The 19,804-nt window shown below is 35.3% G+C and overlaps 1 protein-coding gene across 1 annotated transcript in view; it reads right to left on the bottom strand.

The window, feature by feature from the left end:
* The window catches only part of CFAP47 (cilia and flagella associated protein 47), a 342,925-nt gene that overhangs the window by 234,980 nt on the left and 88,141 nt on the right, over window positions 1–19,804 (bottom strand). Inside the window, exons 34-35 of the mRNA XM_037377932.1 lie at window positions 7,573–7,670; window positions 7,152–7,268 (exon numbers count right to left, since the gene is read on the bottom strand). Coding sequence (XP_037233829.1) covers window positions 7,152–7,268; window positions 7,573–7,670 — 215 coding nt within the window. The remainder of the gene's footprint in view (window positions 1–7,151; window positions 7,269–7,572; window positions 7,671–19,804) is intronic.

The following is a 19,804-nucleotide window of genomic DNA, read 5'->3' as shown; positions in this document are numbered from 1 at the left end:
TCTAAATATTCCAAGTTAGGACTATATCAAAACCGGACAAGAAATTGAAGGGCTAGTAGATTGGTTTTACTGTGAAAATAACGTTATTTAACTCTTATAACACCATCAGCTCTGTGTTGTTAATCCCATAACCAACTCTCCACATTTTCAATCACCTGTTTATTACTAAAGCCTGTTTTAGTATTTAGTCTTTAGTATTTCTGGTACTACTGCTCTGAAAACAGTTTGTAACTGCTTACAAATAATGACTCCGATTTTATGAAAATAGGTTTATAACTTAATGAGCAAATCAAATGACTGTAACTACCTCTAAGTCATATGTAGAAAATGCTGGCAGTTCTGTTTTATGAGCATAGCAGAGTAGTGGATTGATACTTAGAACAGAATATATTACAAACAAATATTAAACTTTTTATCTGGAAAAGGAAAAGAAAGAACGGAACAGGGTGCTTTAAATACAAAATAATCACAGTCATTATAAGCCAAAGCTCTGACAGGAAAGAGGAGAGAGAAATGTTATTAAAAGATATAGGAAAGAGTAGATCATTGAACCACTTCTTGTGGCAATAACACTCTCCATTTTTCTGAACATGTAACTCTTAGTTGAATAATGTAAAGAAGCAAACTATTTAACAGATGCAAAAATCATGCAAAAAAGCTTTCCCCACTACAAAGCCTATAAAGCAATGATGAAAATAGACATCCTATGCCAAATAACAGCCTCTAGCAGGACACAACTGAAAAATAGAAAATGCTTGGAATCAGCAGCCATGAAATGTTATCTAGGTAACCAATTTAAACCAACAAATGTAAATGACTGAGAATTATGGCAAAAGTATTAAACAAACAGAAGGCAATAAAAATACTATATTAAATTCCAGAGAGCCATACACTTAATCCTTATTAGTTACTTCCAGATTTGTAAGGCTTTAACATTGAACTTAAAAGGTAAACATACAGGAAACAATGTTGTTTGTGAACAAAATGAGGTTCCTAAGTTTATATAGGCTTTGCTTATACAAGTGCAGCCCCCAAGTTTTCAATAAGCTGGAAGTCAGTGTGAAAATAGAACAGTCAGCAAGTCTGGAGGAAAGATGAAGTAGTCATTTCGGTGCCTAAATAAAGCTTAAAACTCTGTGTTTTGTATGTATACACATATAAATATCCTTTTTAAAAATCTTTATCTATCCCAGACATACCCAGTGTCTCTTTACAAATTTCCCAGCTAAAACCATTACCATGTCTGAGTAATTTTCAGTTGCTCTGATGGAAATAAAAAGCACCACCTATTTTGAAAGATACGTTTCCTTTTCTTTTGTTTCGATAACATGTTTATTGGGTTCCCAAATATAATCTAGGTGAACTAGACCTACCTGAACAAATTGCAATTGTCACAATTGCATATGTTTCCATATATCTCATCAGGCCAGTGAAACACAGAATCATAGAATGGTTTGGGTTGGAAGGCACCTTAAAGATCATCTAGTTTCAGCCCACCTGCCATGGGCAGGGACACCTTCCACCAGACCAGGTTGCTGACAGCCCCATCCAGCCTGGCCTTGAGCACTGCCAGGATGGGGCATCCATAGCTTCTCTGGGCAGCCTGTGCCAGTGCCTCATCACTCTCACTGTAAAGAATTTCTTCCTAATATCTAATCCAAAGCTACACTATTTCAGTTTAAAAATGTTACCACTAGCTCTGTCACTATATTCACTGGTAGAGCGTACCTCCCCACCTTTCCTGTAGGTCCCCTTTAAGTACTGGAAAGCCAATACAAGGTTTCTCCAGAGCCTTCTCTTCTGTAAGCTAAACAGTCCCGACACTCCCAGCCTGTCATTACAAGGGAGGTACTCCAACCCTCTGGTCATCTTCATGGCCCTCCTCTGAACCTGCTCAAGCAGGTCCATGTCTTTCTTATGCTGGAGATGCCAGAACGGGACCCAGTACTCCAGGTGGGGTCCCACGATAGCCAAGAGGAAGGGAAGAATCCCCTCCCTCAACCTGCTGGCCACACTTCTTTTGATGCAGCCCAGGATACAGTTGGCTTTCTGGGCTGCAAGTGCACGTTACCAGCTCATATTCAGTTTTTCATCCAGTCCCCCCTTTTCCCTCTCCACAGGCTTTCTCTCAATTCATTCACTGCCCAACCTGCATTCATGTTTGGGATGCCCCAACCCAGGTGCAGGACTTTGCACTTGGCTTTTATTGAACTTCATGAGGTTCACACAGGCCGACTTTAGCCTGTCAAGGTCCCTCTGGATGGCATCTCTTCCCTCCAGAGCATCAAGCACACCACTCAGCTTGATATCATCTGCAAACATGCTAAATAACCTCCCTTTCAGTGCACTCAGTCCCACTGCCCAAGTCCCTGATAAAGACATTAAATAATACTGGTCCCAATACAGACTGCTGAGGGACACCACTGAGGGACACTGGCATCCACCTGGGCATGGAGCCATCGGCTGCAGCTCTTTGAGTATGACCATCTGGCCAACTCCTTATCCACTGAGTTGTCCACTCATCAAATCCGTGTCTCTCCATTTCAGAGATAAGGATGTTTGTGTGGGACAATATCAAATGCTTTGCACAATACTATCAATAAAGTTGAATTCAAGCCAAATGTTCTTTATCTAATGCTCTGATTTATCAGGCTTACAGATAAACAGTTGTTGCATCCCATTTTATAAGGATACATAGATGTTCAGGAAGATTAAGTCCTTCACAACTCTCTTCAAGTGTTTTTTTCCAAAACAGCCCAGGAAAGATATATATGACAAGACAATTGCTACTCTAACAAATAAAAATGGCTTTTAATTTTTTTTTCCACTCTTCTATCTTCTGAATTTAAGGCCACACATCGATATTAGATTTCTATCTGAGGCAAACCAAAGTATTTGCATTAACATTATTGATTGGTGGATAGACAGATACAGAGCTCTATCTGTATATTTGCAGTATCATATAAATTTTAGTCAAATAACTCAGAATTAAGAAATAAATCCTTTTTCTTTGTTACTTTTGTCAAGAATTTGCCATATTTACGAAGCAAATAGCTCTTTACTAACGTACAGGAAACGGGAGTAAAACTCAAGGGTTGAGATAAGAACAATTTAATAATTAAAATCAAATAAAATAAGAGGGGAAAAAGACCAAAATAATAACAATAACAATAATAATACTGACAATTATACTGAGAAGGAGGGAGAAGGGGAGAGGAATAAAATCCAAGGGGAAAGGAGAAAAAAAACAAGTGATGCATAATACAATTGCTCACCACCCACTGACTGATGCCCAGTCACCCCTGGAGCAGTGATCAGCAGGCCCTGGACAACCCCCGCCCCCCCTCCCCCCCCCCCCTTATATACTTCAGCATGACATTCTATGGTATGGGATACATCTTTGACTAGTTCAGGTCAGCTGTCCTGGCTGTGTCCCCTCCCAGTTTCTCGTGCCCCTCCAGCCCTGTCACAGGCAAGGGCTGAGAAACTGAGAAGTCCTTGACTTTATATAAGCATCACCCAGCAACAACTGAAAACATCAGTGTGTTACCAACATTGTTCTCACACCAAATCCAAAACACAGTATTGCACAAAGGCACCAGCTACTAAGAAGAAAATTAAATCTATCCCAGCTGAAACCAAGACTCTACCTCACGGGAAAAATCTTACATATACTGGAAATTCAGAACATTTTATGTTGCTGCATTTCTTCCCTCTTCTCCATTGGTTGCTGACAGAAACTTCTTTCTCTTTTTCATTTCAGACTCATGTCTTGCAGTTACCATCCACCTATCTTTCTTGCTCATACAGCCATGTTATTGCTATTGAGTTTTCTACTCTACAACAATGCTGAATTCCTCAGTTCACTTCAACAGAACAGCCACATTCCTTTTCAGCTTCTTAACACTCTCTGACTTTACTTACATCATCTTCTACAGCTCTTTTAAAAATATCCTCCCTTTTAGTTGGTCCCAAATATAAATGTCAGTAATGTTGACCCCAATTTTAAACCAGTCAGTAGCAAATTGGCTATCCCAAATCACTCCATCTTCTCTCCTAATTACCCTTGCCACATACATTCCTTCCATGTTGCTGTTATCCACCATCCTATCTTGCAAATTTTTATTTTGGGGTTTCAATTGGATCTTCTTCAATTCAAACCATTTTAAAACTTAAAAATATCAAACACAAATAAAAAATACATAGAAAGACACCATTAATATTCCAGGATTGAACTGTCAGTCATAATTAGAAAATGAAAACAATTTATTGCCCAAAGAACTCCATCTTAATCCTATACCTTTATCCTTAAAAGAATTTAGAAGCCTTGAACTCCATTAGACATACCATTAAAACTTGCAGCCGAAGTCTTCCAGACAGTTAAAAGTTCTTTATTACTAGAGAATCTTAGATTTTTTAAGTGATTGAAAGTACCATTTATTGCAGACCTAATACATGTCTTGCCTTGTGCCATCACCACCATCCTTGCATTAATTAATGCAAAGCTGTCTTGAAAGTTCAGAAGCAGTGATTGCCTGATAGTTAAGAACTTTGCCAATACGGCTGGAACATTTTAGCCTGCTAAATTTAAGTGAAAAAACTATCAGAGAAATCCCAAGTTGAGACAGTTCAGAAACAGAATTAATGGATTTTGCTGCTTTCATTGCTTCAGAAGAAGAAGCTTAAATTTCTACAGCAGCCTTAGAAAAGCATATATGAATTCCAATAAATCTATGTGAAAAGTACCCTTTACCTTCACTTTTTTTTTTTTTTTTTTTTTACTTTCCACAATATTTTGTTTGTAGAACATACCTTAGCTAGAATTAAAATACAGACCTTGAAGATCCAAAATCTGTTCCTTTTTCTGGTGTTGACTAATTATATAGCTTTGTTTAAATTCCTAGTCTGTACAGAGATGGATTTTCCCATCTATAAAAACACCAAAACCTCAAAAATATGTTGAACTAATAATATTGTAGTATTGTAGACACTGTAGTCTTAAAACACAAAGACACACTAAGTGCATTACGGGGAATGTCCTGGAGTTCTACTTCCAACTCATGTTCTCATGTGATTAACTCCTTTTGCATATCAAGCATCCAGCCTCTGCCTTCATGTGCTGAACCTGTTTTTCTTATTAAAACCCGAGGCAAAATACACCTTCATTGTAAGGATTATACCTAAATTGTCTTGTTACACTTTCTGTCATTCACACATATATGAAACAGTAGATTTTCTTGGTTTAGCCTGTCATAGCAAAGCCATTTATAACACCTATTACAGCTTATCAGGATGTGGAAACAAGACAGTAGCTGATACAACTGGAAACTGCAGGGTTAATTTTTGCGTGTAATCATAGTACAATTGAATGGAAAGGAGGAAAAAAAGTTGTAACTGAGCCTTTTGTAATACTTTGTTCATACCACACCTTTGCCTCTGATTCCGCATACTATTAATTCCTTTGGAAAGTTTCCTCAACCGCCAACAAATACCATGTCTATTCTAATGTATCCTCCCCTGATCTAGACAGCCCAGTATGCTCCACACCTGGCCCAGCCCATCACAGTCCCTGACTTCCACTTTGCTTATGATGGAAGCTGCATCACTCTTCAAATTCTTAAGAGAATGATGGGACCTTAAACAGTTTTCACTAGTTTTAGTAAGGACAGGATTTTTAATGACTCAGCAAGCAAAGCAGAAAAGGAAAATAAGATGGAATCTGCTCTTTTAAGTAGGTAATTGCTTGGTAACTAACACAGGCAACCAGCACATGGAATATAAGAGCATGAACCCTGTGAGTATGTAACCTCGTAACGCAGCCTTGCCATTGCAATTAACAAGGCATAAGTTTTGTACTGAATTTACTGTGCCTCAGTACTGGGGTTTGACAAACCTCTGTCTGAAGGCTTGTTAACCAGCTTGTAGAGCTTTGCTTTTCTTGTTTTAGCTGTGACAGCAACTTTTTTCATTGACCAGGCTTCTGTGACTGATTTTGTTTTACTTCTGTCTTTGTATATAACTAGTACCTAGAGGGGCTTACAAGAAAGCCGGAGTAGAACTTTTTACAACAGCATGTAGTAATAGGACAAGGGGTAATGGCTTTATGCTGAAAAGGGGTAGATTTAGATTAGCTATTAGGAAAATATTCTTCACTGTGAGGGTGGTGAGACACTGGCACAGGCTGCCCAGAGAAGCGGTGGATGCCCCATCCCTGGCAGTGCTCAAGGCCAGGCTGGATGGGGCTGTCAGCAACCTGGTCTGGTGGAAGGTGTCCCTGCCCCTGGCAGGTGGGTTGGAACCAGATGATTTTTAAAGTCTCCTCCAACCCAAACCATTCTATGATTCTCTGATTATACGGTACTACCAGGACCCACAGCTATAAATAACACAAATTGCCAGTGAAAGAAGTGCAGGCTGGGAGCAGGAGAAACTGGTTTTAGGGCCAACAAAAAGAACAAAGAAATAATACCTAATATATGAAAAGGGTACAGTATACAGAAAATTTGGAGCTGTAAGCCAATTAAAAGAAGACAGAGATGTAAAGCATGTTACTAAACATATAAAAATGATCCCAAGTGCATTCTAGATTGAAGAAGAAACTAACATCATCACATTCCTTCTAATAAGAACATCAGAAGCTGATGGCTTACGGTGTTATTCTCATGAGCAGTCCAAAGCTACTGTCTTCCGTGTGCACCACCACTGGGGCAGAACCCTCATGGCCCTTCGTGATTAGATCAATGTACATAAGTGTCACCAGACATTCATATAATTTTTTTACCACTCCTTTTATATTTAAGTGCATGATGTTTGCTTTAAAATATATTTTTTCTAAATTGCCTTAGAATGTTAATAGTAATTTCCACTCAGGTTTTCATTGTGTGATGTATGATACGAGAACTTGAGCCAAATTAATCTGTTCAGCTAGTTGCATACATGCGATACTACAAAGCAAAGAATTATGGAAATTACTCTTAATTAAGTGTATTTATATGAAGCAGCATTTTGGTCCCCATCATACAGTACAGCACATCATGAAAAAAATTGCTTCACTAAAATCTCAACTTGATGTACAATCTTGCTACGATAAAAGTAACAAAAAATAAAAATATTTTAAAGTATATAAGAACTGATAGTATAAAATCATTTACCTTTATGTCTATAGCCAGACTGACAACATGCATAGCATTCACAAGTATCAAACAGTTGTGCAGAAATTGTTCAGGAGTTCTTGGATTAGTATACATCCTTACAAAGTGAGTAGCAATCTGCAGAAGAGACAGAAATCAAACTCTTGATCTCCCACTAAGCAAAATTACTGTGTTTGTATTTTCACTCTTTCAGCAATCCATAAGATCTAAATTTTGAACTAAATTCCCTTTTAAGAATATACCCAAAGAAAAATCAGTACTGAAGTAATCACTCTAGACTTGCTAAATGTTGGTTTGTTGGGGTTTTCTTCTTTTTAAAAGTCATGTAAGTCAACAGCTCCAAAGGAAATTAAGGCCTGAAAAAATCCACTTACATTAATAAAGTGTATAAAACTTTCACAATATTAAGAAAAGTCCTTACCAAATATGGACAATAAGCTGCCAGCTGTGCTGCCAATACCAGACCGTCTAGAAGATCTCGGTCAAAATTTACTATCCATCTCATTGGTGGTACTCCACCTAATTTAAAAACAGAGCAAGATGTATTAGATTCTTCCCCCCTGAGATGTCTAACTTTATTCTAGACCGATATGATGGCTTTATGAAATGACTGAGTAGAGGAAAGAACAGAAAAAGGAAATATCTGTTCACATGTAAAATTTCCCAGACATAATACTCTTCAAGAGCCATTGTTGAAAACATGAAAAAATCACCTAGAATATTGTAACTGTTATTCATACACTCTGATACAGCACGTAAAAGTATTCATCACAATGGAAGGAAAAACTTAACCTCACAGATTAAGAACCTAAACAAGTAAATTATTTCATAACATTCAGAGGGCTACTGAAACTCATGAAAATATGCATGAATTCTTTAAAGCTGCAACATTTAAGCACATAAGAAGGAAAAGGTCATTGATTTTCCTCAAGGCCATATTAAATTATTCAGCATAAATGCAATAAAAATAAAGCTAACGGCTCATTCCTGCAGCACAGATCACTACTTCTACAATTGTGTTGTAAAGGCCTATGCCTCACAGGTTAGAATATTTTTATATATTTCTAACATTTTTATTTAAAATAAAAATGGTTATTAAGAAAGTAAATATAGTTTGTCAGTATTTATTTGAAGTATTCCGTATCTTAAATATTTAACACAGTATTTAAACAACAGACTTATGTTCTTAAGCATCATAATAAACCACAGGATATAGTAATCTGAAAACTCAGCATGAGATACTCTCTAGAAAAAGCTACTGATGTACCAATAACCATGTTTTAAATCACTGCCTATACCAAATTACCAATACTTTGCTCTCCAGATAATAGGCATTTTGTGAAGCATGAACACATAGAAGCTAATCCTTTTTTAAGGAAAGTAATCTGGTCACAAACAGTGAAGTACCAAGACATGTCTTCTCTGTTGTGTTATGTGCAGCTCCTCCCAACTTCTATTACAAAAATACCTATTGCTTAATTTTCTTTGTTTTCATTACTGTCTCAGGCCCAGGCTCCTGGATTTAGGGAACACTTTGGACTTCAGCCACTGGCAAGGTTTTCAGACAGACTTTTTTCATATAGGATAAATTATATAGCTTTTATTTCACTAACAATCTAGTGTATTGTTTACAAGTTTGAAGCTTCCCAGGCTGAAAAAAAACCAATGATATCCTACAGAATCTGAGATGATCAAAAATCTCCCACATATTTTAAGCACGTAAACATCTTAATGTTACAACACAAACAAAAGTTATTTTCATTCAAAAATGCTACCATTAAAAGATAAAAAATCGAACTGTTATGATAGCAATATAACGATGTTCAGGATAGTCCACTATCTATATGAGCAAAGAAATTTGGAGACACCAATACTTAGCACAGAAATAATTTAAAACAGAAACATAAAATGCTTCACAAGGCTAAACATTTCAGAGACCTTTACTTCAAGTCTGTCCTTATTAAAAGCCTCATTCTACAAGACTAAGCACATGAAAGCAGGGGCACAAATCATGTGTATTTTAAAGGTCTCTAACTTTACAGAAAGAATACTGAAAACAAAATGAAAATTCAAGAAAGAAATGGATAATTTTCTATGCATTTGGAATACAAGAGTTCAAGAAAGTTCAGTCATGCTCTCACAAACTATATATAAATATATATATAATATACACTATGCTATACATTTAATAATTCAAACAGTTGTACTAAGGGGTTTAAACTTGAGACAGTATTTTTGGGTGTTATATACCCTATGAACAACAGCTATCGAAACCAGACTAAGAAAGTAGGCTGTTGTATATAGAAAATTATTAAATTTCTTAAAGTAACCTTATTCACTCCTAAGTACCTTCAGACATCAAGCCAGGCTGATGTAACCAAGCAAGCTGTTGCCCAGAAGCCAGACAACAAACCCAAAAAACATTCAAAAGGCAAGAAAAAAAATCCTGATCTTACAGTGAAACAGTGGTAACCATTCCATGTAGTATGGAAGACACTATGAATCTTCAAAATCGTTTTCATTTACTAGCACTTATTTCACTTGAGTTTATACATCCTCAATTGCCTTTATCTGCCTACTTCTGTTTGATTGCAAAATTGTGATTAGTGACAGGGAAAAAGTAAGCTAGAGATGCTGCTGGTAATGTCAGGTCATAATTTATCAACAGCACCTCATGTAACTTCCATTGGTCCCCCAAGAAGTACAGTTAAATCAAATTTGCAAATAAGTGGCTATTATCAGCTACAGGTATAAATTTTGTTGTGGAACGCCTCACTTATACCAAACAGATTACTTATAAGCTCATAAAATTGTTCTACAGTGCTGTAAATATTATGCTTCAGACTAAATTTAAAGGATAAACTATTTAAGAACCAAATAGAAGAAATAAAACAACCATGGGGCAAATCACTAAATAGGAAGTGCATCAGATGGAATCCTATATTAATGCAAAGTAAATACATCAAATTTTAATCCCAAATAAAAATAAATAAAAATTCCAGGAAAAACTAATTTTTAAGTAATTGCTTTCATAAAATTATTTACAACACAAGAGAACTTTAAACACATAAACACACACATAAAATAAACACACAGGAGAATTTTATCAAACTGTGACTTTATATGTCATAAAGAGTGAAATTCTTACAGAATTTTCAAAGGTTGTTCATGAATATCCAGAAGTAAAATTTTGATGTGCATAAACTTTGCACCAGGGGCTGCTGGTTCATTATGACCCCACTAAGAAAAACAATTGACTCTGTAAAGTATCACTGCCAGTTATCACTGCTAATGCTTTCAGGAAAAAGAAGTTATTATAAATAACCCTACAACCCTTCCGACACTGGGAAACCAAAGTTGTGCAGCATTGGAACTGACCTCCAGGCAGGATGCAGCACACTGTACAGATGCAGTCCAGAGGAGAGATAGCTCTTACAGAATTTTGTTAAAATAAAACAATTCTGCTAATCATTTCTACCATCAGATTAAATGGATGTTCATGCAAGAACCTGGTGCTGCAGTTTTAGTTAAAGACAAGGGCACGCTGGTGGCATAATCACTGGTACCAAGTGGAATCTGCCTGCAGGCTCCTTTGTTGCAATTAGCTGGCTAAATTTATTCTGCAGCCACCGGGTATGTGCAGCACAGCACAGGCCTGCACCTACTCGAGTTAACTGGTATGTGGATTATTTAGCTTTTTTACGTACAATGATCTTCCAGTCAGTGTCACTACAACATGTGAATGATTTGGTACATTTATACTGTTTGGAGAAGAGCTCCCCAAAACCATCTAATTAAAAACTACTTTTATTAAAAAAAAACACACACACACACACACACACCTTAGAGTATCCTTTCCAAAAAATATGAAAAACAAAAGTATTCTTCATTACCACATACTTTGTCTGGAAGTACTTGGTACAGCTTCAGGATTATCTTTCACTGATTATGAAAGGAAAAAATATTACAGAGGAATCAAGTCTTCCATTAGTGATCAAAAAATGCATTTGAAGTACAGGTCAAAAAGAAATATTTAGAAGACAATTCTGTACATGACTTCTTATGGCATGACATAAAGAAAGTAAACATTCAGAAAGAAAAACATACTCTGTAGGGAAATACCCTTCTCTGTGGCATGAGCACCAAAGAGCCTCAGAAGGATTTGGTATGCAATCAAGATACTGTACCCCTAAAACAACCCTACAGCCTGCTGGTTTTAGTCGCAGTCACTTCAGACTTCTTAATTTCATGCTCATGGACAATAATGTGGGAATAAAGGTGATGTTTGGTCTAACTTTCTAAGCACTGGAGATTTAACATTACTCCTATAAAAAACTTTCAAGTAGGATGCTAGGAATTATTTCTTTAACTGCTACACTCTGCTGTAGTGGAAAAAAAGAACATACCAAAATTCAGAGGGAATTCATTACAATATTAATAACTAATTACACTTAAAAATTAATTTAACCTACAAAAAACTCCTGTACTGTATTCTAAGCAAAATCTGTCTTCCATTTTTTTGTTCATTGATAGAATACAGATGCCTCAGCATCCAAAAAACTTAAATGTCTGTCACCTCACATCATCTGTTTGCAGATGTTTCAGCATATTCACATACCTCTAGCAAGAAAGAACAGGAGCAGACACTGCACAAACATACAAACAAAGACGTGTTAATTCATTTGAGCTTAACTCTGACATTAATTACAATTTTTGTTTGCTATTTCTTCAGTGTGGTGATGTTTAGGCTTGGTCCAAAACCTGTTATTTTTTCCTATTCATGCTGCAAAGTGACTTCACATACTATTTCAAATGAAAGAAAAGATCAGCAGGTCAACGAGTTCAAAAGTTGATGGCTGCTGCTGTCCACACCTCTGTCTGCAGTGCTCCTCCTCATCACACTATTCAGTCTCTTTCCACTATCCTCTATCTATACACGCAGTTATGTTCAGCAAGATGGCTTTCACAACAGTAAGATCTTGGATCTAAACAGGTGAGTAACTTTGGCCAAAATCTTCCCGTCTCACCTCACCAAAACCTATTTGCCATATCAGAAGATAAATGGAAATCTTACTGTAAATAAATCATGTAAAATATGATCTATGGTATATTAATTATATTAATAGTTTTGCAGTTCTGGAAGGCCCTAAAGTGCTATTTTGTTCCATTTTCATTATTAAGAAACAAGCTCTAAGAGCTTAAATAAAAGAACTGGCTTAAAGAGATAAACAAGCTCCCTCTTCCCTTTTACAGAAATCAGCAAGTTTCTTCTAGACCATTCAAAAATAAATTTACTACAAATTACTACCTAAAAAACCCTCCTTTTTCTGAAGAAAGTTTTAATTCAATTTAGACTTCAAATTACATTTCTTTTATTGTCATTTTTTCATTAGTATGAACAGAAAGAAAACTAATTTATACGTGTACTAAATATTCATGATGTACACTCAGTTAAAAAATGTCAGAAAACAGTATTTAAAAGATTAGAATGAACATTTCATTTTCTGTAAGTTTTCAAATCAAAAGCATTCATTTATAAATTTATAAAGAAAATAAAAATTCCACTATGTCAGAATTATTTTTTTTCCCGTTGTTTAAATGAAACATCTTTTCTTCATGCAGAAAACTCAAAATTTAAGGGTTCTTGATAATTCCAGAGGGCAAAGTACAAAAGATGAAGTCTGACTGGATATACAACCTCTCCCTGTTACCTATGACAGGAACAGAACACAGTAAATATGGGCCTCAACATTCAGACCTCAATTTTACAAATGTCTACGGTAGGAGACATTAATTTCATCCCAACTCCTTGGTACATTGCTTGCAGCTATTTCAAAAATATTTAATGTAGTGACTGCAAAAAGAAGCACTTTAAAAATAGCACAATACATTTTTAAAAGTTTATTTTCTTCCTAAAAAGTTAGTCTTTCTAATATAAATCCATCATTTTATTGATAATAGTTAGGACCTATAAAATTCAATAATCTTTTTTGGTTTTTGATTAATAGAACAGCCTCACTGTCAGCATAGAACGTATATTGGCAATATACAAAGTACCATTTCCACATTTTTATTTTAAACTTTTCAAGATTAACTACTTCACCTTTCATTTTAAATTAAGTCCAATATTGAGTTGTTGTTCTGGTTAGTCAACCAGATTGATTTTATCAGCCTGGTTACGGAGGCTTATTAAACCAGATGCTTTGATCAAAAAGTAAACTTTATTGTTTATCCTATTTGAACTTTAAATCTTACATTAAGCGTATCATTAGCTACCTTTAGTCTTCTAGTGGAATATCACTTGAATGCAATTAAGCAATAGCAGTTGTCCCTAGTACCTATGTACTTTCTTCTGTCTCCAGTAATCCTTTCTTTCACGCTGGTAGAACTGTCTGTGTGGCAGCAAAGTGGGTGTGGGAACAAAGCTGGCTTAAAAAGAAAGGGCAAAAGCTTTTTTGACTTTTTAATCTGGATCACACCAATCCGGTTTACCACACAGCCACATAAATGGCTGCGCCAGTGGAAATGAAACACGGTAGCTCTGTTTAAAAAGCATTTATTGAACTACAGCTATGTAATTTATAGCCTATGTAAATCAGAGCATGAAGAAAAATCCCCACGAGTGGAATATTTTTCCATTTTGACTCATTAAATATTTTTATAAGGGGGTTGGTTTGTTTGTTTGTTTCCAGTTAATGCTTTTACTATCAATCAACCTACTTAACTCAAATGCTTGTGAATAAATTAGAAAAAAACATGTATTTTCCGTAATTACATCAAAACTAGCAGAAAAATCTGCCAGCTAACCACTCTACAAAAATTAAATTTTAAGATATAATTACTTAATTTTAGTAGAAATAAACATCGGAAATCAGAAACCTTACCCAGGATAACTCATTTTCCTCTAAGCATGTAAATGTATTAAATTTCATTTGTACTGGTACTTACTAAAAAAAAAAAGAGAGATAAAAATTACTAATTGATCTTTAGGATAAAGATTATTAGCCAATGTCATGATGAAAACCTGACTGACAGATGTTGTAGACCAAAAATAGTTTAAAACATGAACAGTCACAGGTAGCAGACAACTCTGTGGCTGGGGGTGAGGGGAAAAGAAATTGTCCAAATTGAACTTCTGAATTCTGAGAGAGATTCCTGCTACTTGCTAGCTGCATCCCACAGGGGCTTGTTGCAAATTTTGGTAACAGCAAGACTAAAGTGGCATGTTCTGAATTTTCCCATTAATGAAGAGGTGTGAGCCAGGATCACCAGTTAGGCTGATCACAAGTTGAGCTTTTGCACATGAACTATTTAGATTGGAAAAACTCGGGACTTGAAATTATGGAAGTAAGAAGAGGCCAGAAAGAAGCATTCCTCAAAAGAAGCAGTGGTCTTGAAGAGACAACAGCGGGCTAGAAAGAAGGTGAAGAAGTTCCTAACTGGAGGAAAGGTCTTGGAAGTAGGAGAAGATCCTGAAGATCAGAGAGATGCATAAAAACAAATGCCAGCAGATGCCCAGGGACTTTGGAGAGTGACACCTGAGACTGACAGCTATAAGCAGCAGCACAGCAGGAATTGACAAGACTTTTGCCTGATCTTCTCAGACTAGTAGTGACCTTCCTGCCAGGGAGGGAATTTGAGACCTTGTGAACATAACACTGTGTAGAGGGACTGAGTGTGTGATATTATCAAAGAGGTTAGAGCTCTGATCTTGCTGGTTCTTCAATAAACGCCAGTATCTTGATCCATCACAGGCTGTTGTTTACTCTCTCACTCACAACAATAGTTGAAAATACTTCATCTGTATTTCAATAGAAATAAGCAAGCAGGATTAACTTGGAGTTAAATGTGCATCACTCCTATGTAGTGTGCTCAGATACTTACTATGGTTATGGAAAGCTAAGGTATACCGCAAGAGGTCTCTAAGTAATCTAAAATGAAAGCAGTTTTGATTCAGCTGTTGGTCCCACTCAACACTGAAGTAATTTTCATACTTAATTCAGTGATTTGGGACTAACTTAATTCCTGCATTTATTTATTTTTAATAGGCAATTTTATTTTTAACTTGTAATGGCATCAGATGGCATGCATGCAATAATCAAGCATAACAGCATTGTCCTTATCTTTATTGTGACTGTTAAACCAACTCTTGAAGACACACTGCTTTCTTTTTGCATGAAGCAAAGTTCTGCCATGGCACTCTATTTCCATATTTGAAAATTTTATTTTATTTTTTTTTAAAAGACCAGGCCTATTGAGTTTTTTATAATTTTATGGCCTTTAAAAAGTCCCTGAAACACATTTTACATCAATTACTTAATATATAGTCTAACTCCCAAGTCATCCTGAATGTAGAAAAATCAGATTTGTCAAAACCAAAATTTAGGTGGGAATGTTTTTCAGATATAGATGTTTTCCCTCTCTTCTCCAACAAAGAGAAAAAAGAAAAAAAAAAAAAAAAAGAGCAAACTATCTTTGTAGTCATTCTTTGGGTTGGATTTGGTCTTCCTCTGATGAATCAATAGCACATAGGCTATGTGGGTTTTGCAGTGTTTTTCTTGCCATAATCTATCTTTGTTTTCACTAAAACAAAAAGAAATGTTTTTTCATTTGTATGATTCAATTTGAAGCCTCGAGATTTTTTGTGGGATAGAAAAGCTATTTTCCAAGTTGAGATAATCAAGGCAATACCTATAACAATTTACACGAAAATGACACACAACCTACTTGTTGGCAACAGTCACTATAAACTTCTCTAGGTCAAATTTTATCTGTTTGACAGGTAAAAGATACTGTGGACAAAGGAAAAATAGCAGACATTTTAACTTCAGTAAGTTTTGGTCACATTCTCTCTTATAAGGAAGCAAAGAAAAGGTAGTCTAGGAAAAAGGGTATCGTTAGATGGAGCACAAAACTCGCTGAAAAACAATAAGCCTAACTATCAACTGTTCACAAATCAAACTGCAAAGTCCTAGCTTATATACTATTCAATATTTTAATTTGAAACTTGGAAAATAGCGTAAAACTACCTTAGTCCAATCTGGAGATAATATCAAGCAGGTGAAAAAATTGACTGGGAAGAAGAACGGGTTGCAAGTACTCATGAGGAAAGGACTATAAACTCTGGAGAAATTGAAGTGATGATCTGAAACAAATGGGATTAAATCCAACAATGATGTGTGTAGTGTAGTAAACTTAATTAAGAATAATTCATTACTCAAGTACTAGATGGAAAATTGGATAGACGGAAATTCTGCAGAAAAAGAATCTGGAGCAACAGCAAATCTCATACTGTTGCAAGAAAAGGAAATACTTTGCTAGGATGCATAAACAGGAGAGTTCTAGTAAAGTCTCACCTGGTATAAAACCCAGGTATAAAACTGGAACCAAACTTCAAGACATGGTTAAACAAAGAGAGTTTACCAGAGAACTAATGAGCTGAACACACAGAAAAACTAAAAAGGAATTGTTTTGTGAAGAGGAGGGGAGAGGGAGTAAATGAAGCATCACATAATAATTTGTGAATATGTATAAAGTTGCTAGAAAAGCAAAGAAGATCCACCCACACCACATTTTAGAAGAGAAAGGACTGGAGCAGGGGAAATCTGGGAACAATAGGAAACTCTTTCAAATGGAAATGAGTGGGAAATACTGGGCAGCATTACCTAAAGTGGACCATGGAATCTCCTTTTTCAGAGGTTTTTGTAACAGGCTAAGCAAATACCTGTCCAGTAAACTACAGGTTTAGTTAGTTTAGTCTTTCCATATGAGAATGAAACATTGTTTCTGTTCTCTTTCTCTCTTTTCTACCCTCTGTGTTTTACTGTGGGGGTTTTGCAACTTTCACACTTATTAACTGATCTATCAGTATGCTTTATCTCACTGCCTTCCTAGTTACAAGTTAGTAACAAACTATATTTTGGGGAATAAAAAGGAGTGTTTTTATTCAACCAAACACCCCAGAAAAACGGCTAATTGCATCCAAGAGTTCCCAGCAATCGTGATGCCGTTGCTCCCAATGTTATGAAGTCAAACATTTCACTGTTTCAAAATAACTAACACATCTCACTACTAACAGTGAAAATTAAATCCTCAAAGCTGTTCATTCCTCTTCTGAAAACCAGGAAGAAACAACATTTGATCTTACTCTAAATATATAGATGAAGGTAGTCTTTGGCATCAGAACCACCAAAAAAAAAAAACAAAAAAACAAACAAACAAACAAAAAAAACCACACAAACAAAAAACAACAAAACAAAACACCAAACCAACAAACAAAAAAATGCACAGTACATAATAGTTGCAAGCTAAAATAATGATCTTTTTTCTGGTAGAACACCTTAGCCCTCCCAAAAAAAACCACTACACCTAAACAACTCTTTCACCACACACACTACATTACTTTCATTCTGGGGAAAAAAATTACCATGAAAAATTGCCATTATTCTTGAAAGCAAAATTCCAGTAGAAAAGAAAAAAAAGTAACACAAGTATGATGTATTGGTACTATCTGGATAAGACCAACCCAAAAGAACAAAATGGTCTTATAGCAAGTGTTAAAACTCTTAAAGTATCAGATTTGGTTTAATTTACTAAGTGTAAGAGTTATTTTATATAAAAAAAAAGAACACAATAAATCTCTTTAAAGAAAGTACTGTATTTCTTGTGAAGCTGTTCTGCTGTTTTCACAAGCAATAAAAAAGTTAAATCCTTTCTATTCATTGCAAAATCAACTGATATATATCTAGGGAGCAACAACAGACATCTTCACAAAAGATAAAACTTCTGCTATACAGCCACAAGCAATTTTTTCAAATTCTGTAACTGAAAAACAAGAGGAAAAATATGTAGTGTTAGGCTAATATTCTGTAAGACTTTCCAGATTAACCTAGTACATTCACATAAAGATCTTGAAATTGATGACCTTTAATGATCAAAGGTATGAAATGGCACTTTTTAAGGTATCAGTAAGGTAGACTATGGAACTACAAAGGAAAAGCAACAAGTGGATGGTGATATGATGGCTGTCTATGTAAGTAGGCATGACTTGACAATGGGAACTAGACATCATTGATAAATAACTCAGAAGAAAGCACAAATTTGTCAGTAAATGAAGTAACAATTACAGTATTAAGCAGCAAGCTCAAAAAAAAATCTTTTACATGCAATATATATTTTAAACCTACTTACTGCTTCAGAATGGTGTGATGCTAAAAGGTTGCACAGGTTTCAAAATGCAATTAAACAAATTCGTAGAATAAAAATCTAGTAAAACCTTACAGAAGTACCACCTCCACCTCAATTAGTCTTGAATTTCAAATCAGAAAGTTTCAGAGTATGAATAAAGAAAGTATTGCTGCATGTTTGCACAGTTACTAATCTCTAAGCATCATCTATTGGAGGTAGAATACTCAGCTAAATAGACCTTTAAACTATCACAGTATGACCTTTTTAATGTAAATTACTTCAGTAATAACGGTTTATAATATTATATAACAACTTCCTATTCTGGGATCTGAAACCCCCTGTAGGGGGAACTAATCTATACTTATAATAACGCCTATAGTTCTGTTTCAATAGCTTAAATCTGGTACTGAATAATACAAACATTTAGAAAAGAGATATGTAACAATAACCTTCTGTAAGTGCTGACATTAGAACCAGGACAAGGTTTAAAACAACGGTACTGAAGTATACAATACAGAGCATAAGAAAGATGAGAGGAAATATGCCTTTGAATATTATTTTTAAAAGGCTATTATGTTTTTCCTAAAATGTATGTAAGATTAGCAGAATGATAATGTATCTACTTCAGCACATATAGCATGTGAAGCTATGTTTACCTTAACATGGAAAACAAGAAGTCTCTAATAAGACACTTGGCAAATTACAGTTCTTACATCAGGCAGGATGCTACAACCCTTGCTCGCCAAAACCCGTAATTATTCTTCTAAGAGCTCCTGAAATATCAGGGACATATCAATTTAATACCACTGTCAATTCATAATAATTCTAAGCAGAAAAGTTTTAGCACCACCACATGGGGCAATGACAGAAAAATGGATACACTGGAGACAGGTCTCATTTATTCCCATCTGTTGCAGAAAGTTTCTATCCTGAGGCATGAACATTTATTTACTTTTTTGCTCCTAATAAAATTTTTCAATTGTCTTTCAGTATCTACACAGTTCTGTTTTATTCTTATTGATTCATATCCCAAATAATACCTTAAATTGACAAATTCCTTAGTTTTTTATGCATCACATAAGAATAGTGTTACCTTGTATCAGTCTCCATTTTGTTGCTTTTCAACAGTAAGTTTCCATTTGTAATGAGAACTAAGTTTTAAAATCACTAAATCGTACTAAAAGCTTCTAGATTAAAATGTCACCTTCAATGCTTTTTTATTTTTTTACCATGGCATTTTACTTGTAGATCACTTTGAGTTAAAATGCAATAAATCATAGCAATTCATTACAGCATACCTGGTTTCTATACTGGCTTCAGAAGGAATACATCTTATTTAGTTAAAAAAAAATAAAATACTGTTCTTAATGAAAATCTCTGGTTGATAATTAAAATGAATTAATTTTTCAGTCTTCATAGTCTGAAATAGGTTTTCTCTTCACAAAACACCTGAGGTTGTATTGTAT

Source organism: Falco rusticolus, chromosome 2, assembly GCF_015220075.1.
Source record: "Falco rusticolus isolate bFalRus1 chromosome 2, bFalRus1.pri, whole genome shotgun sequence".
NCBI classification, from domain to species: Eukaryota; Metazoa; Chordata; class Aves; order Falconiformes; family Falconidae; genus Falco; species Falco rusticolus.
This window is presented reverse-complemented; position numbering and strand designations above follow the sequence as displayed.